Here is a 17,946-nt window from a genome sequence, read left to right as displayed (position 1 = left end):
GGTACCATATATAATTATCTCTTTTTATTAATAAACTGATGAGCATTTCTATGCAATAAAATTATTTACATTAGGTTTGGAGTTTCAAGTTCTATATTTCCTTCTTAAGTTCATTGCATGTTATTTTAAACAATGTATTTTAAGAAAAAATATTATTTTGTCTGTTTTCAAAACAAAATTATATTTAAATCAGCATGAAATTCACTTCACAAATATTTCCTCTCCGTTACGATGTACTCACTTTGACTTCTTAATAAGCTCAGATTTTTAAGTGCTTGACGTGTGGGAAATTCTCAATACGTAAGTGATTGATTTTTGCCCAATGCTGTTTTTCAATGACATATGAGAGTGTAATGATCATAAAATATATTGCCCTACCATTATGGTCTTCCCAAGCTCATCGTTTCTTGACATTTCCTTACAAAATTTTTCACCTTCACTTTTAGTTCCTTCTTTCTTTTTTTAGTTCCTTGTTTGCCCTTTATTTTCATTCACATGGCCTCTTTTGGACATCAGTTAGTTTTTGAGCACTGGTCATTTGGATGACATTTTTATATATTTTATGTTCACATGTGAAATGCATGTTTGAATTTGAAAAACACACACCCACACACACAATTACTGAACAATCCATGGCAGCAAAACTTTTTACTCAAAAGTCCCTTAATATGTCACTAATTCAATTTACACAAACTTTTATAAATTTAGCAAAATATACCTTCTCAAAAATAGAATAGTCTACAGAGAATAAAACTGATTTAAAAATTCTTTTTATTGGATTCAACCAACAGAAACATTCATGGAGTGACACGAATAAGAAATGTTTCATTTGTTTTTGTTTCAGTTTACCAAAGTATCACTTCATTTATGCACACATGTTTTAGCACGGACTCTCAGACAGTCTGCTGGGCGGACAGCCTAAGGTGGATAAGCTGTGCTCCTTTTTCCAAGTCTAGATACGTTATGGGCCCATCAAGGGTCTTTCTGCTTGGTGTTGCTTGCACCAGTGCCAATAGAAGGAGGAGTTTGACTCAGAAGCAAAGGAAAGCTTTATTCTCTGACCCGAGAATGGAGAGGAGAAAGCTAGCCCTAGACCACACGCTCTCCTGAACAGGTCGTGGGCGGGGCTGCTTTATAAGGATCCCCTCGGCAGGGAGAGGAAGGGGCGGAGTTCTCTCAGAGCCGCTGCGGCTGTGCTGGATTGAGCGTTGTGCACAGCTTCTGCACGTGGTCCCGAAGCTGAGGTAGGTATTGGTGTAGCCGGTTCACGTGAGGAACTCCAGTCTGAAGGGCCGGGTGTGAGGTCTGTGCATGCAGCACCGTATGAGCAAGTGAGACTAGACTAAGCACCAAGGGGAAAAAAAAAAAAAACAAGGTTAGACTTTATTACCTAGATCCTATTTTTATTCCCTGGGAATTGTTCATGGGCTTTGCCAGTGGCAAATCTCCCCTCTGTCTTTTATCCTGTTCCTCATTCTTGAGGAGCAAAGATCTGTCTTCTGTAACTGTTCCCTGCTGATTTTAGGCCCGGTCATAACCTCAGGGAGGGCAGCAGAACTTCTCCTTCGAACTGTTTTGTTGTCTGCACACCTCAGCCCTAACTCTTCATCTCCCTGAGCAACCACCACTTGTCTAACCTTTTGGAGACAAAGGACACCAGACAATTTAGGAACTGTGGCCCAAATATTAGCAAGAATAATGGTCACCTGTCAATTTTTTTCCTAAAAATGAATTTATCTAGGTCCTTTGCCTGCAGGGAAGTGTTCCCTGATGTCGAGGCTCACTGCAGAGCTGAATCTCCCTGGTCACACTTATCTTGTTTTTTTTTTTTTTTTTTGTTTTGTTTTTGTTTTTTGTGCAGTCTGCGGGCCTCTCACTGTTGTGGCCTCTCCCGTTGTGGAGCACAGGCTCCGGACGCGCAGGCTCAGCGGCCATGGCTCATGGGCCCAGCCGCTCTGCGGCATGTGGGATATTCCTGGACCGGGGCACGAACCCATGTCCCCTGCATCAGTAGGTGGACTCTCAACCACTGTGCCACCAGGAAAGCCCCACTTCTCTTGTTTTTTGGAAGCAAAGCTTCAGGTCAGAGAGAGGTTCACACGAGCAGTCAAAGGGTTCCATTGTCCCAGGTTGTGTCTCTGGAGTTTGGGGCTTGGAGGCCTCTTCCCTCAAGTGTGATGTGCCCACAGAGTGATCCCTGCAACCTCAGGGCAGAATGGGCGGTGAGGATCACCAGGTGGGGTCTGTTCCATGTAGGAGTGAATTGACCCTGCAGCTGCTGGTTTCCCAGGTGTTTAGGTGTACCCAGTCTTCTGGCTGCAAGGGCTGGAGGGCCAGGTTGGTGGGTGTGGGCAGCACCTGGTTACTGTATTCCGTGACAGTTTCTCCTACCTGGAAGGCACACTTGAGTTGTTCCATTTCAAGGGGGCTCAGGTGTCCCTTCTCTTGGGCTTGGGTAATGGGTCTACCATCCATGAGTTCAAATGAGCTGAACTTTAACTTATCTCTTGGAGCTAACTGCATGCAGAGCAGAGGAACAAGGAGTAAGTTAACCCACTTTTCTTGAGTCTCCTGGCATAACTTGGCTAAGGTTCATTTTAAAGTCTGATTGGATCTCTCTACTTTCTTTGATGATTGGGGGTCTCCAGGCTGAGTGCAAGGTCTATTTTTTGCCCGGGGAATTTGGCATCCCTTTTGTCACTTGAGACTGGAATGCTAGGCCATTATCACTTTGTAGGGATCCTGGGAGCACAAATCTGGGGATTTTTTTTTTTTTTTTTTTTTTTTTTTTTGCGGTACATGGGCCTCTCACTGTTGTGGCCTCTCCCGTTGTGGAGCACAGGGTCCGGACGCGCAGGTTCAGTGGCCATGGTTCATGTGCCCGGCCGCTCTGTGGCATGTGGGATCCTCCCGGACCGGGGCACGAACCCATGTCCCCTGCATTGGCAGGCGGACTCTCAACCACTGCGCCACCAGGGAAGCCCTGGGGATTATTTCTTTTAGTAATATTTTAGCTACTTTGGCTGCCATTTCACTTCTAGTGGGAAACGCTTCTAACCATGTCCCCCAGCACCAAGAGATACCTAAAACTGCCTGATGTTCTTGGCATGACAGTGAAATCAACCTGCCAGTCTTCCCCAGGATATGCCTCTCAGATCTGAATGGGCCTTATCTAGGAGCCTCTGGGGTGTGGGGGGATTCTGTGCAGATGGGGCATGTTTCAACTATCTGATTATGCTTTTCATCCCAGGAGTTACTGTGACCTCAACTAACCAATTATATTGGGCTTCCTTCCCATAGTGAGTTCCTTGATGAGCCTCCCTAATGGCTTGACAAGCTGCAGTTTGGAGAAAGAAGTATTACACATGTTCATTAATTAGTCACCCATGGCTTCCTAGATCTCTACTGAAACCCCATTTCTGGACTTTGTCTAATTCTTCCTTTGTATAGACTAGGGAGTAATTGGTTGGGTTTGGCCTCTTAGTATGAGGGGTAATTGTCAAGTTTCTTTGGGCCACCCTTTTGGCAGTTCTGTTCCCTTTGTTGTTTTCCTTTATTACCTCTGCATTCCCTTTTTGATGACCCCTACAGTGAATCATGGACACTTTTTTTTTGGAAGCTGCACTGCTTCTAGGAGTTTTAGTATGTTTATGCCATGTTTCACCTGCTTATTATCTGCAGTAACCATACCCCTGTCCTTCCAAATACCCCTGGGTGCATGTAGGATGGCATACACATACCAGGAATCTGTGTGAACATTTAAGATTTTCCCTGTCCAGAGCTTTAAGGCCAGGTGAGGGCTATAAGCTCCACCTTTTGGGCGGAAGTTCCTGGGGGTAAGCTTTGTGCCTCTATCAGTGTGGTTAAGGCGATTACTATGTATCCTGCCAGCCTTTTCTCTCTCTCATAAAGCTGCTCCTGCCTGTGAACAATTCCTCCTCAGCATTTTGGAGAGGCTCACTTCCTAAGTTAGAGCAGTTGGGATAGATCATGTCTGTGGTTTCTACACAGTGATGCTCCAGGGTCCCATTTCTGTGGGTAGCAGGGTGGCAAGATTTAGCCTGTGACAGTTTTTTATGGTAACCACTGGGCTGTCTAAAAGCATAACAGGAACTTGAATCAGCCATCTGGGGGAGAGTCATTCTGTTCCCTTAGAGCTTACTTCCTCATAAAGCCTCCTGGTGTGGAGTCCATGCATAATGGTTGGCTGACCAAACGTTAACTTTTCAGCCTCTTTTAGCAGGGTTGTAGTAGCTGCTACTGCCTGTAGGCAAGGAAGCCAGCCCTTAGCATTTTGATCTAATTGTTTAGAGAAATAAGCAACCACCCAAGTAAGGGTCCACGTTTTTGAGCTAATACCCCAAGGACAATTACCCTTCTCTCATGAATATAAAGGTCTAAGGATTTAGTTAAATCTGGGAGGGTTAGGAAAGGGGAATGAAGTAATGGCATTTTTAATTCTTGAAAGGTCCTTTCACATTCTGAATTCCATTCAAAATTATCATCTTTCCTTTCAACTTTTCATATAGAGGCTTAGCTAGATAGGGATCCATATATTGCAAAACCTGGCCATCCCCAGGAAACCCATAAGCTGTCTGCTAGTTTTAGGAGAGGCAAGGCTGAAAAAGGCTTCCTTCTTTTCCTGTGGTAGGCTTCTGTGACCTGTGAGAATGAAGCCTAGGTGGGTCACACTAGTTTGTGATATTTGGGCCTTTTTCTTGGCCACCTTATATCCTTTATCAGCTAGGTGGTTCAGAGTGGTTACAGTACTTTCGTCAGAGGTCTCCTTAGTGAAGCTAGCAGTCAGAATGTCATCTACATCCTGGAGGAGGGAAGGCTCCTCCAGGATGTAGATTTTTTAGGTCATCTTTAGCTAAAGTTTCCACAAAGACAATGGGAGTGTTTTAGAATCCTCGGGGCAAGACTGTCCAGTAGTATTGTTAATGTAATACAGAGGAAGGCATCTTTTCAATTTAATACACATTACCGGGTCTTGGTGGACAGTAGAGTCCCAGCAGGGTATAGGAATTGGTAACTACTGAATGTATATTTTTGGTGGCTTCATTGACTGCCCTGAGGTCTTACCATCCAGTATTCCCTATCAGGTTTCTTTATGGGGAGAACAGGGCTATTACAGGATGATTGACATGGTCCAGTAAGGGTGGTCAATTAGGCCCTGTATAACAGGGGCAGTGCCCAATAAGGCCTCTCAATGGAGAGTGTACTGTTTTCCATCGGGCCATGGATGTCCAGGGTTTAGATGGACTATCACAGGACTGGCTCCCATAGCTTGTTCCACCCAACCCTAGGCCCCGACTTTAAGATTTACTCCTGGGAGATCAACCTGCTATGTCCTGGGAGGTTTGTCCTCAGCCATTAACATTATTATATTGTGCTCCCTGTCTAGCGGAACAACAGTCTTCAGTCTGTCTCCCATTAGGTGGATAGTAACTCCCAATTATATAAGATATCCCTTCCTAGCAGGGGTATAGGACATAGGGAACATGTGGGAAGGAATGGGTGAGAATATGTTCATCCAATTGACATCCTAATAGCTCTATGAATGCCTGTTCTTAGGCCTTCCCTGATACCCCCATAATTGTACAACTCTTGTGACTGAGTTTGCCTGATCTAATGTTCAGAACCAGTTAAGTGGCAACAGTGTTGACTAAGAATTTGATGGGCTTTTTTCCTATGTCCAATGTCAGTCTGGGCTCCTTGGGGGTCAATTGGAGTGCCAGTTTAGGAGCCCCCTGGCCCCATCATTCTTCATCTAGTTGGACCATCTGCCCTTGAGAATAGTAACCAGGATCTGCCATTCCCATCCCCCTTTGAGGGAGTGAGGGCATTCTTCCTTCCAGTGTCCCTCTTGTTTACATATGGCACACTGATTGGGTCCTAATTTCCTTGGCTTGCTATCCCGGCGAGCCAGGGGTCACTCACTGGAGTTGATAGTCTCCATGGGTGTTTAATTCAGATTCCCGTGTCAACCAGTTGATATTGGAGGGCAACAGCAACTAGGCAGTCTTGCTTCTTGGCCTTTTTATCCTCTGACTTTTCCTCCTCTACATCTCACTTACTAAACACGTGGTAGGCAACCTCCACCAGGCAGGTGGTAGGGGTATCTGGCTGTATTTTCAGTTTCTGAAGTTTACACCTAATGTTGAGGGCAGTTTGGGAAATGAAATACCACCTCAGGATTGCATTCCCTTCCAATGACTGAGGATTATTAGTATAGAATCGGAGGCATTCCTTGAGGCTCTCTAGGAATGCAGAAGGGTTTTCCATTGGTTGTGATTGACTGCCTTTTTCTTATTCCAACTGACAGGTTTCTTTCCTGCTGCCTGGATTCCCTTTAGGATCATAGTTTTATAATTGGGAAGCCTCTATTTTCCACCCCTTTCTCCATTGTCTCAGTTGTTATCTGAGACTGCTTGATTCTCTGTCTGAAAATAGCATGACCTGCATTGTTTTTGGTCTCTTTGTCTGCTTTCTCTTGGGCTTTTAAAAGGATTATGGCTGTTTCTTCCCCTGTTAGGAGTACATTGAGGAAGCTCTGGATCTCAGCCCAGGTGGGGTCATGGGTCTGAAAGATTCCCCTAATCAGATTCAGGAACTCTTTGGATCTTCCCTCAACCCTTTATTATGACTCTTCTAGTTATACAGATCAGAAGTGGTAAATGGGACAGGTATCTGTGTGAGCCCTTCTCCATCGGGAACCTGCCTCACAAGGAGTATTTTCCTGGCAGGTTGTTGGACACTGGCTGGTAATGAGTCCCATTTCATATACTTACTGGACAGGGTTCTGGGAGACGGGACTGGTATGGAAGGGACTCCTTGGGCCTGTGACCCAACTCGGGCTATATGAAGCAAATGGTTAGGGAGGGAACAGTAGGAGGAGCGTTAGGGAGGAGATCAAGAAGGTCATCAGGGAGCAGGTCAAGGACTGGTGGAAGACTTAGTCTCCTTTGCTATTACCTCAGAGGAGGAGAGCCCACAGCCATTTTAAAGGCCTGTGCTCTGATATAAGACCATAAAAAAAAACTGGACATAGGGAAATTCATCCCATTACTTTTGTCTCTGGCATAGCAGGTCCAATTGCAAAATGATGATATACTTTAGAGACCCAACTACTGAGGGGACAGTTGGAGTGATTTGTTGGCATGCAAATCCTACAAAATTTGATCCAAATAGATTTTGGTTTGGGAAATTTGGAGCCAGCATTAAACTGTTAATTGATGCCTCAATGACCAAAAAGGGAGGCATCCAAGTGCCCAAACCTTAGCCATCGTCCTGCTGAAGCTTGAGCATATCTGTAATCTAGTGGGTGAGTGCAAGCAGAAGGGCCACAGTCAGTCCCATCTGGGTTGTCAAAAATTTGTTACCAGTCCCCTCTCCCAAACCTCCAATGAGTTGATCCCCAATAAGAGTCCTTCTTCTTGATGTTGCTTGTGCAAATAGAAGAGATCAAGTTTGGTTCAGAAGCAAAGGAAAGCTTTATTCTTTGATCAAAGAATGTAGAGGTGTGAGCTCATGTTCTAGAGTACACACTCTTTGCAAAAGGCCATTGGTGGGGATGCTTTATAGGATTCTTGTCAGCAGGGGAGGGGGTGACATTCTTGCCTGTTGGGCACAGCTGTGTTGCTCAGGGCATCCAGATCAGAGTGCTGGGTGCAGCATTTCTGCACAGGGTCAGCCAACTGAAGCATCAGGTGCAGCAATTTCACACTGGGAATTCTGGTCTGAAGTGCCAGGTGCAAGCCTTATGCACAGGGTACTCTATGAACAGGTGAAATTAGATTAAGCACAAAGGAAAAAAAAAAGGTTAGACTTCATTACACAGATTCTATTTTTATTTCCCAGGAATTGTTGTGGGCTTTGCCAGTGATATATAGTCCGGTGGAGAAACAGATGCGTGAACAAAATTCAGTATACATTAATTGCTACTGGGAAATAGTACAAAAAATCAAAACAAACAACATTCCTCAGTTTTACATTAATTTTAAATAAAATAGCAATAAGTTGACTTAAACAAAGGAATATAAAGTTTTTATAAATTGCATATATTTATATTTATATAATTGCATATGAAGAATTTCTGCTTATTAAAAATTATAAAATACTTATTAACATACATCACTGTAATATTTTAAGCGCTCTAAGAGAAAATACTGGAGGATTTTAGAAGACATTGAAGTGTGTGGTTTACTGCCTGGAGGAGGACTCATATAAGTCTTTAATAGAAAGTAATAAGCGTGCCTTTAGAGGAGAAAAAGGAGAAGGGCTCTATTGAATAAGAAAAAAAACAATTCAAAAAGAAATAGGAAACTAGTGCCTATTTGCAGAGTTTCTTGATATTTAACTATTGTGTGTGTTTTGTTTTGATTTGATTTTTCTTCCATACTTGGAATGTGGCAGGAAATAAAGTCGAACATCCAGTCATATCCAGCTTGTTAAATATCTTTCATGTCAAGTGTGAAAGTTTGGATTTTATCCTACTCAACGGGAAATATATTGTACTATGAATGATAAACGTGTTGGATTGTCACAAACCAGTGTTGACCACATTTTAATGTGCACATGGAACTGTTGGGAATCTTATTAAGTTATAGATTATGATTCAGTCAGTATGAAATAAAACCTGAGATCCTATATTATAAACAAGTTCCTAATTGAGGTCAATGGTTTTGGACTGGCAACTACATTCTACATAGCAATGCTTAGCACCTGGAAGCTACTTAAAATAGAAAATCTTAGGCCCAACATCAGATATATTGAATCAGGATTTTCAGTAATGGGGCCAGAAGCAAATAAAAACAAAACACATGCATACATACACACACACACACACAAACACACCCTCATATTTTTCTGATAAACCCAATACCTGACCTTGTTCAATCTTACAGATCACTCACTATACCAGACTAGCAGTGGTGAGAAATAAAACTAAAGCAATGAGGATGCAAAACAAAAGCAGATTTGAGAGATATTTAAAGGAAGAATGAGTTGAACTTTATGAGTTTTCTATTAATGAGAGGTGAGTGTGAGAGAACTTTAGATATTTCTGTTTTTTTCTGGCAAAATAGATTAAATAGATAACAATAGGATAATTTACAGTGAAGATTAAGCATGAGATAAGACAGCATATCTTGAGTTTTAATATGCTGACTTTGAGAAATATAAAAGTTTTTTTTTTGAAGTAAAGAGGCATAATAACTATTAGCAAATATGTTTCTAGACCTCAAAAATTGATGATAGGGAGATAATACACATACATACACATTCTTTCTATAATTAATATATAGAAGATGGAATGGTGGGCAAATAGAAGCTGACTTTTGTTTGAGGGCTTATAATAGCCCAGATTATACTGGGCATTATTTTTTTTTTTAATGAAGGGTATAGGAAGTAGTTAAGATCACAGACACTAGGCACAAATGGCTGGATTCAAATCTGACTTCACCATATACATTGGACGAGTGACCTTTAGTAAGTCCTGACACCATCCTTTGCCTCAATTTTCTTATTGTTATAATAGGAATGAAAATATTTACTTAGTAGGACTGTTTAAGGATTAAATGAGATATTTTAGGTACACTACTTAAACCAGTGCTCTGCACATAGAAAATAGTATTACATATGTGCTCAAAGTAGAAGATTGTAGGGCTTCCCTGGTGGTGCTGTGGTTGAGAGTCCGCCTGCCAATGCAGGGGACACAGGTTCGTGCCCCGGTCCAGGAGGATCCCACATACCACAGAGCAGCTGGGTCCAGGAGCCATGGCCGCTGAGCCTGCGTGTCCAGAGCCTGTGCTCCACAATGGGAGAGGCCACAGCAGTGAGAGGCCCGCATCCCGCAAAAAAAAAAAAAAAAAAAAAAGTAGAAGAAGGTATACAGAATTCCAAGAAAATAAAATAAGTAAAAGATTACTAAGAAACACAAATATTTAAGGTATAGGTGGAAAAAGAGATGTAACCAAAAAGACTGAAATAGAAATACCATAATCAGAAAAGTGAGTCAAGGATAAATATGTAAGGGATCAAGGAATGGGACCAGTAAAGAACAAAATAATCAGCAGTATTTCATCCTTTATTAAATCAAATAAAGAAATCTGAAAATTGTTATTGAATTTGAAAACTAGAAGTTTGTGGTTGACCTTAGGAACAGCAAGCTTGTTAGTTGAATGGAGAATAAAGAGTAATTTGTGATAGAATAAAAAATGGGGACCTGGAATGTTCTTTTTTTCTATTTTTTCTTTCTTTTTTCCCCCCCCCTTTTTTTGGGAAATAATGTAATGAAGCAAAGTAGAATATACCATAGTAATTTGAGAGACAAGAAGTGGAAAGATGTTTTTTCTCTTTATATTATTTGGCTGTTCTGTTTTCTTTTTCATTTGTTTCATTTATTATTATTATATTTTTTTAGGATGGGAAGCTGTAGTGTCTATAGCTTAACAGGAAGGAGTCAAAAGAAAGAGAAGCATTAAGGAGGTAGACCAGTTGCTCTTAAAAGGACCCATATGACCTAGCAACTGAGACTTTATTTTCCTAACTTCGTACAGGAAGATTGAAGACAATTGAGTTCAAATACAAAAAATGTACAATGATGAAAAGGAATTAAACGAAAATATTTAACTTTGTCTTGGTAAACTTAGATGAAGCAATTTATTTAAAAAATAGTATTTTTAAAAAAGTTATTTATTTATATTTTTGGCTGCATTGGGTCTTCATTGTTGAACGTGGGCTTTCTCTAGTTGCAGAGAGCAGGGGCTACTCTTCTTTGCAGTGCGTGGGCTTCTCATTGTGGTGGCTTCTCTTGTGGAGGAGCATGGGCTCTAGGCACGTGGGCTCAGTAGTTGTGGCACATGGGCTTAGTTGCTCCGGGGCATTTAGGATCTTCCCAGACCAGGGCTGGAACCCATGTCCCTGCATTGGCAGGCAGATTCTTAACCACTGCACCACCAGGGAAGTCCCTAAAAAATAGTTTTGATCAAATGTTCACATTCATCAGAGTTCTGAAAATGTTTGATGATGGAGTATTTTCTCTCTTAAATGTTCCAAAAGTTCTGAATTTTATTGAACATTGTAGCAATTAAATAAAATCAATTAGATCACACATAGACCATTTTAATATATGGACATGAAAATTTAATAATAATAAAGTGAGTAATTAATAAATTACATACATAATTTTTTGAAGTGGGTACAGTTTAAAAGTGGGTACAGTTTTCAATGAAAAACTGAGGAAATCATATTAATTTGATATAATCAGTAATTTATAAGAACCTTTTATAAGTAAGACTCTTTGAGAGTTTTTATAATTATTAGATATCTTAATTCCCTTAACTCCCTTGATGTGGAAGCCAAAGGAAAAAATTTCTTGCTTAATAAATGTTACAAGTCATCCTACAAAAATAAATCAGTGGCTTAAGTTATCTGTGCCTGTCTGTTAGAATTTTAAGTGAATTCAATGCTGCTTTGTGTCAGGCATGTAGTAGACTAATTAAGTTGTCAGTTTTAAAATTTCTGCAGGTGATAAACTGACCATTTTAAATGCCACTGTTAAATATTGTATGAAATTACAGTGGGCTTTCTAGGTCCCTTGATGGAACTTAGAAATACCAATCACTTCATTCTATTTATATTCCTGTAAATTAAGAAAGTCCCCTTTGAATATCTGCTATTTAATCTGCATGCTTACTTAAATTACAAATATTAATTTAAGCTTTGTTATGATAGCAGGTACCTTTGTTAAAATGTTGTCTATGTTCTATTTTGAGAAGTAATTTTCATTTATGATACAAATTATGGCTCCATATTTTTTCCTGAATTCCTGAAATTCTTTGTTGGTGACTCTTGTTTCACTGAAGCAGAAAACTTTAACATCTTTGACTTTTTTCCCTTTTTCAGTAATGTTCTAATTGATCCAGAGATAACTCCTATTTTTACTTATTTTGTTACATCCATTCCTACCTTTCCATGTACTTTGCCACCAGCCAACTCAGATACTCATCATAACATACCCTAAATTTTCCCCTAAATTCAATTTGTCAGTCATCCTATCTTCTGACTAATCTTTACTAAATGCCAATTTTATCATGTTGGTTTCTATTTATAAATAATTAATGGACAGGGCTTCCCTGGTGGTGCAGTGGTTGAGAGTCCGCCTGCCGATGCAGGGGATACGGGTTCGTGCCCCAGTCCAGGAAGATCCCACATGTCATGGAGCGGCTGGGCCCGTGAGCCATGGCCACTGGGCCTGTGCATCTGGAGACTGTGCTCCACAACAAGAGAGGCCACAACAGTGAGAGGCCCATGTACCGCAAAAAAAAAAAAAAAAAAAAAAAAAAACAATAATTAATGGACAAAAATTTAAGTCCAGAAATTTTACCATGGCATTTGAGATCCTCCAATGTATTTTCAAAACTATTTCTCCAATTATATTACCAATATTCTACATGAGATCAACTTCATCTATATTGATCTACTAATTATTCCCTGAATATTCCTTGAACTTTTTTGCCTTACCTGGAATGTCTACCCTCTTTCTGTCCTTTTAGTACAACATCTATTCCAACTTTTTTTTTTCAAGTTTTATTGATCATAAAGCATTCTTGATCATAAATATCATAATGGTCATAATTGATAAACATCATCTTATTTTATCATTCTTCTTTTTATGTAGTGTTGTTGCCTTACCAAATAAATTAGAAATACTTTGACATTAGGAATTGTAACTTATTATTTTTGTATACCATAGTATCTAAAAAGAGTGATTTGAAAAATTCATATATTCAATAAATACTTATTGATTTTGGTAAACAATTTTTAATTTACCCAACTCTACATTTAAGGTTATTATTACATATATTTCTTTGAGGATAGTTCAAAAAAGACAGATTTATCATGCCTCTAACTTTTCAGTCTATGGGTTTAAAATGATTTCTTACTTGAATGAGAATCTCTTGTGAAGATACTGACTATTCAATCCCAATTCTAATACAAAAATATGATTTATTGATTGGTTTTAAGTAATGCCATCATTTAATCAATAATGTTGCTAATATCAAGTGACTCAATCTATATAACATTATATCCTTCTCAATTTTCTTCAAAGTTATTATATCTATTCCAAATACTTAAGAAGAGTAAAATATCAAAATTAGATTTTTCAGCATCAGTGAATGCCATTCTAGTTTTCAAATTTCACCCAATCCTATATAGAAATTTTGATTAGAAATATATAATATATTTTTTCTAAATGACGTAAAGGCCCCACATCACATCCAATTTCATTTGTTGTGCCTAAATTGAAACATTAGAAATGAATGAGAGATTAACTGGATAGATATAAAGATACCAGTCCTGCCCAGCTTTCTCTGAATACAACTTTTGGTGTTAGAAAATTATTTCATTTTCTTCTGACATTTGGGTCCAAAATGAGTCTATTGGAGGTGGCCACAGGTCAGGAATGATCACAAGAAATGATGTTAAATCACTAGAGCAATGATTAAGGCATGACCTTAAATTTTAGTTCTTCAAGTTTTTCCTAATATGCACATGTTTTAATGTATCTGTAGAGGTCAATTAGAGCAAAGCTAGCCTTTGGGAAATGTATTAAACTAGAGAATTATATTTTCTTTTTATTATATACTTTTAATCCCTGATTTATAGCCATGTGCCCTGACACCAAAATGCCCATAAAAATATGGTCTTGATTAATGGGTGAATTGATAGTTTGTACTGAATAAAAAAATTGCCAAGTATTTTAATATAAATTAACTAATTAATTTCAAGCTTAATTTCATTTTATTGCAATGAATGTAAGTTATTTATTATATACTTCAGCAAATCTGTGTAAAGTTGTTCAGAACAGTATTTGGCTTTTAAAATGCTTACATCTTTCAAGTTTTGTCTTTTCTGTAAACTCCAAAGGTCAAAGGTGGGAATTACTTAAGTAATAATTGGCAGACATTCCTCAAAACCTCTGATATCTTTAAATTCAATTTAAGTCAATGAAGTAATTCCAAAATTTTATATTGTCAGTACTGTCAGTGTTCTGTACCTAGTGTACAATAAGCTCTTGGTAAGTGTTTGTTCACTATTCTGCCATGAATTTATATATTATCAGTTTAGGAGAAACAGAAGTGAGGGTGATAAGCTTTCACTTCTAAAAATACACATTTAGGGTCTTCCCTGGTGGCGCAGTGGTTGAGAGCCCGCCTACCGATGCAGGGGACATGGGTTTGTGCCCCGGTCCAGGAAGATCCCACATGCTGCGGAGCGGCTAGGCCCGTGAGCCATGGCCGCTGAGCCTGCATGTCCGGAGCCTGTGCTCCGCAATGGGAGAGGCCACAACAGTGAGAGGCCTGCGTACCGCAAAAATAAATAAATAAATAAATAATAAAAATAAATAAATAAAAATACACATTTAAATATAATAGAGAAGTGAATATTATTAATAACAATGTACGTTTAATTTGTTTAGTGAACATGTCTCTGGATCAAAGATATTTATTTGTTGATATTATAGATGGAACTATCCAAGAATGTTTTGTAAATTTATTGATATTTTAGTTTTATTTTGAAGATAGAATATAGCCAGCGATGGGGAGATAAGAGAAAGGGAGATGAAGAGAAAGGAAATATTTTGAGCAAACGCACATTGGTGAGGAAGTGTGAGTCAGTGGGGAAGTGGGGGATGATTAATTGTAGCTGCCTATAGCCACAAAAGCATTAAGGAGTAATTGGAAATAAACTTGGAAAAGTTAGTTTTCTTTCTATGAAAATGTGTATAATATTGATAATTAATTGGACAACGCAAATGCACTTTGAAGATTTTTGAGTAGGCAGGTAAAATTGAACAGTTTTAGAAATGTATGCTTGCAGCAGCCTGAAAAATGCTCCCATAGGGAGAAACGTTGAAGAGGTAAATGTCAGAAAAAGAAATATAGAATTTGATACATCACTATCTCAGATTAAAAGAAATATCTCAGGTTAAAATTAATGAGTGCATGTATTAGGGAAACAGTGTTGGAAATAAACAAGAATGCATACAAGTAATATTTCAGAGGTTATATCCAAGACTTTACAATTGATTATGGTAAACAAAAATGGAATAGTGAACAGTGAGCAAATTTTGGTGGAAAGGGAGGGGTTTAGTTTGCACATGGAGAGTTTGAAATTAAAATATGGTATCCAGGGCTTCCCTGGTGGCGCAGTGGTTGAGAGTCCGCCTGCCGATGCAGGGGACATGGGTTCGTGCCCCGATCCCGGAATATCCCACATGCCGCGGAGCGGCTGGGCCCGCGAGCCATGGCCGCGGAGCCTGTGTGTCCGGAGCCTGTGCTCCGCAACGGGAGAGGCCACAGCAGTGAGAGGCCCGCGTACAGCAAAAAAAATAAAAAAATAAATAAATAAATAAATAAATAAATAAATAAAATATGGTATCCAATTGAATGTTAGTTGAGGATTAGAAATTGCAGGATTAGACTTTGGGAAAACACAGACTGAAGATCCAAAGAGAAAAGGAAGTTGATGCCATGAAATAAGATGATGTCTTAAAGGAAATAGTAAGAGGAGTGAAAAGAGAATGAGAAACTGAATCACAATTCCTTTTTTTCTTTCAACAATATAACCTCTTTTCTGACTCTTTCCCTTCTATCCATAAGTATGAGTAAACTTTCCCCAATTTATAAAATCCCTGACCACATGCCCAGAATTTTGGATCCCCAAAACCCTGTACATCTTTACAGATTCAAGTTTCTTAAGAGGACAATCTCAAATTCCTTGACTTTTTCTGCAATTTGCCTCTATTGTCCTCATTACACTTAAACTAAGTTCATCAAGGGGATTCGTTACTTCTCAAAGAAAAAGTCCTCTTCTGTCAATTCTCACTAGAATTGACATTGTTTATAGCAGACACTCTCTTGTTTCTTCTAGTTTTCTCCTTATTTTTTCTAAATTATTTGCTCTTCTTTACATGTTTCTCTCTGAAATGTTAGACTTACTAGAACACTTTTTGAGCCCCTATAATGTGCCAAGTACCCTCTGAGTGTTGATGAAATGATCAATAAAAATAGGACCAAGACCAACATGAGAGAAGATAGCCATGCAGCCCATCCTGTTTCTCAGGGAGGTTTCCAGAAAAAGAAGGAATTCATGAATCAAGTATGGGACGTTCAAGGAAATATTTTAAAGAGCTTAAATAGCGTGTTTGACAAGTTTTTCTTGAGAAATATTTTCTTCTGTTCTCTGATTTTTTGATTTCACATTTTATTTCTTTAAACATTGTCAACATAGCTACATTACATTCTTAGTCTAATTCCCTGTTTTGAAATTTCATGGGTCTATTTCTCCTCTAGGTTATTTCAACTAATTCTTGCTCACAGTGTCTTATTTCACCATGTTTTTTACAATGTCAGAATGTGAGTTTAGGTTAAAGAGAGGTTCATTTATGAAAATCTCGGGGAGTCTGGACCTATTAGCTCTTCTGAATTTTCTGAAGGGATTTTATGTTTGCTTCTGCCACTTAGCTGTGAGCCCTACATGTGAGAGGGCTTTTTATTTTAATTTTCAGCTTGGGGTTATCCAAGGAACATGTATCTACAATTTTAAAATCCCAAACCTGGGATATGGCAGAACCATGGTTAACCATTTTAAGAAGAAACATTTGTCCTTTACACAAGCCAGAAAAGACAACTATCCTTGTCATTCCCTTTTGTCAGTAGGCTAATTTATTCTATACCCTTCTTATACTAAGGGTGAATCTTATCCTTGTCTAGTGTTTGGTGGTATTCTGTAGCATCCCCTCTTCTAGCCAAGCTTGGATCCATTCTCTGCAATCTGTGAGCCTTTCAGTTACTATGATCCACAAATTCCCAGTGTAGGCTTGTACTCTAATTTTTAGATTTTTCTTCATTTTTTTTTCCCCTTGAGGCACCATTACTTTCCTGAAAGATTAGCTATGTATTTCGGGGGGAAATGGATGGTGGAACAGGGTTTTGGGGAGTGGTAACACTATCTTGTCCACCATATTATTAGAAACATAAACCTTTTAATTTATGTTAAAACATAATTTTAATTATCTTCTAAAGTTTTAGGATATTCAGCTGTTTTATTTCAAATTTGACAACAAACATTTTGAACATCTCCTCTATGTTATTGCCATTGCCCTGGTTACTTCACTTAACTAATTTATCATGTGGAAAAAAAATGCTTATTCCGCTTTCCTTATGTAGTAGTACTCCCTCTCTTCCCTGTGTTTGTCTCCTTTCATGGAAATATTTTAGTAGGTAGTCAAAAACTATTTGACTTAAATTTTTAATTGTTTTAATAACAGTGTAGGATTTACTTTTTTTAAGCAAGTTTACAAAATTTGAGCAAAAATTTTATGTAGCTATTGTCCAATCTGGTAGTACACAGAATGCCTAGTCTGTGACTATGGAACAGCTGTCTATGAATTTGCTCATTTTCTTAACTAAAAATTTCAACATAGCTTGAATAAGTCCTGTATTTGGTCTCTTTGTAAGGTGCATAATAATATAATGTATATAATTCGTTAAATTGTATTTTACAAAACTTTCATTTCTCTTTACAGGTAATAAAAGCATAAGAGGGTAAATAGTTGCTATTTCAATCATGTGGTATAGACACCATGTATTAAAATCTTAGCATTCATGTTTAAAACCATAATTAATTTTACTCAAATATTTTTTTCAGCTCTTCTTCAAGTGACCATTTCACTTAGCAAAGTAGAGCTTAGTGTGGGAGAATCTAAATTCTTCACATGTACGGGTATGTATTTCTACAAATATTTTCAGATAACTTGTTTTATTCTTTATTAATAATAATATATTGACTAAATTTAAGTAGTTAAATGTCAATTCTCTAGAAATAAAATTGTATATTATCATTGGGCTTATAATGATTGGAAAAGTGTTAATG

The 17,946-nt window shown here is 38.5% G+C and overlaps 1 protein-coding gene across 1 annotated transcript in view; it reads left to right on the top strand.

Annotated features, from left to right (window-relative positions):
* The first annotated feature begins 7,105 nt into the window (after positions 1-7,105).
* Positions 7,106-17,946, top strand: part of NCAM2 (neural cell adhesion molecule 2) — a 225,875-nt gene continuing 215,034 nt past the window's right edge. The window contains 3 exon segments of the mRNA XM_060098789.1: positions 7,106-7,200; positions 7,713-7,756; positions 17,722-17,796. Coding sequence (XP_059954772.1) covers positions 7,106-7,200; positions 7,713-7,756; positions 17,722-17,796 — 214 coding nt within the window.

Source organism: Mesoplodon densirostris, chromosome 5 (genome assembly GCF_025265405.1).
Source record: "Mesoplodon densirostris isolate mMesDen1 chromosome 5, mMesDen1 primary haplotype, whole genome shotgun sequence".
NCBI classification, from domain to species: Eukaryota; Metazoa; Chordata; class Mammalia; order Artiodactyla; family Ziphiidae; genus Mesoplodon; species Mesoplodon densirostris.
The sequence above is the reverse complement of the archived record's forward strand: the minus strand, read 5'-3'. Positions and strand labels throughout refer to the sequence as shown.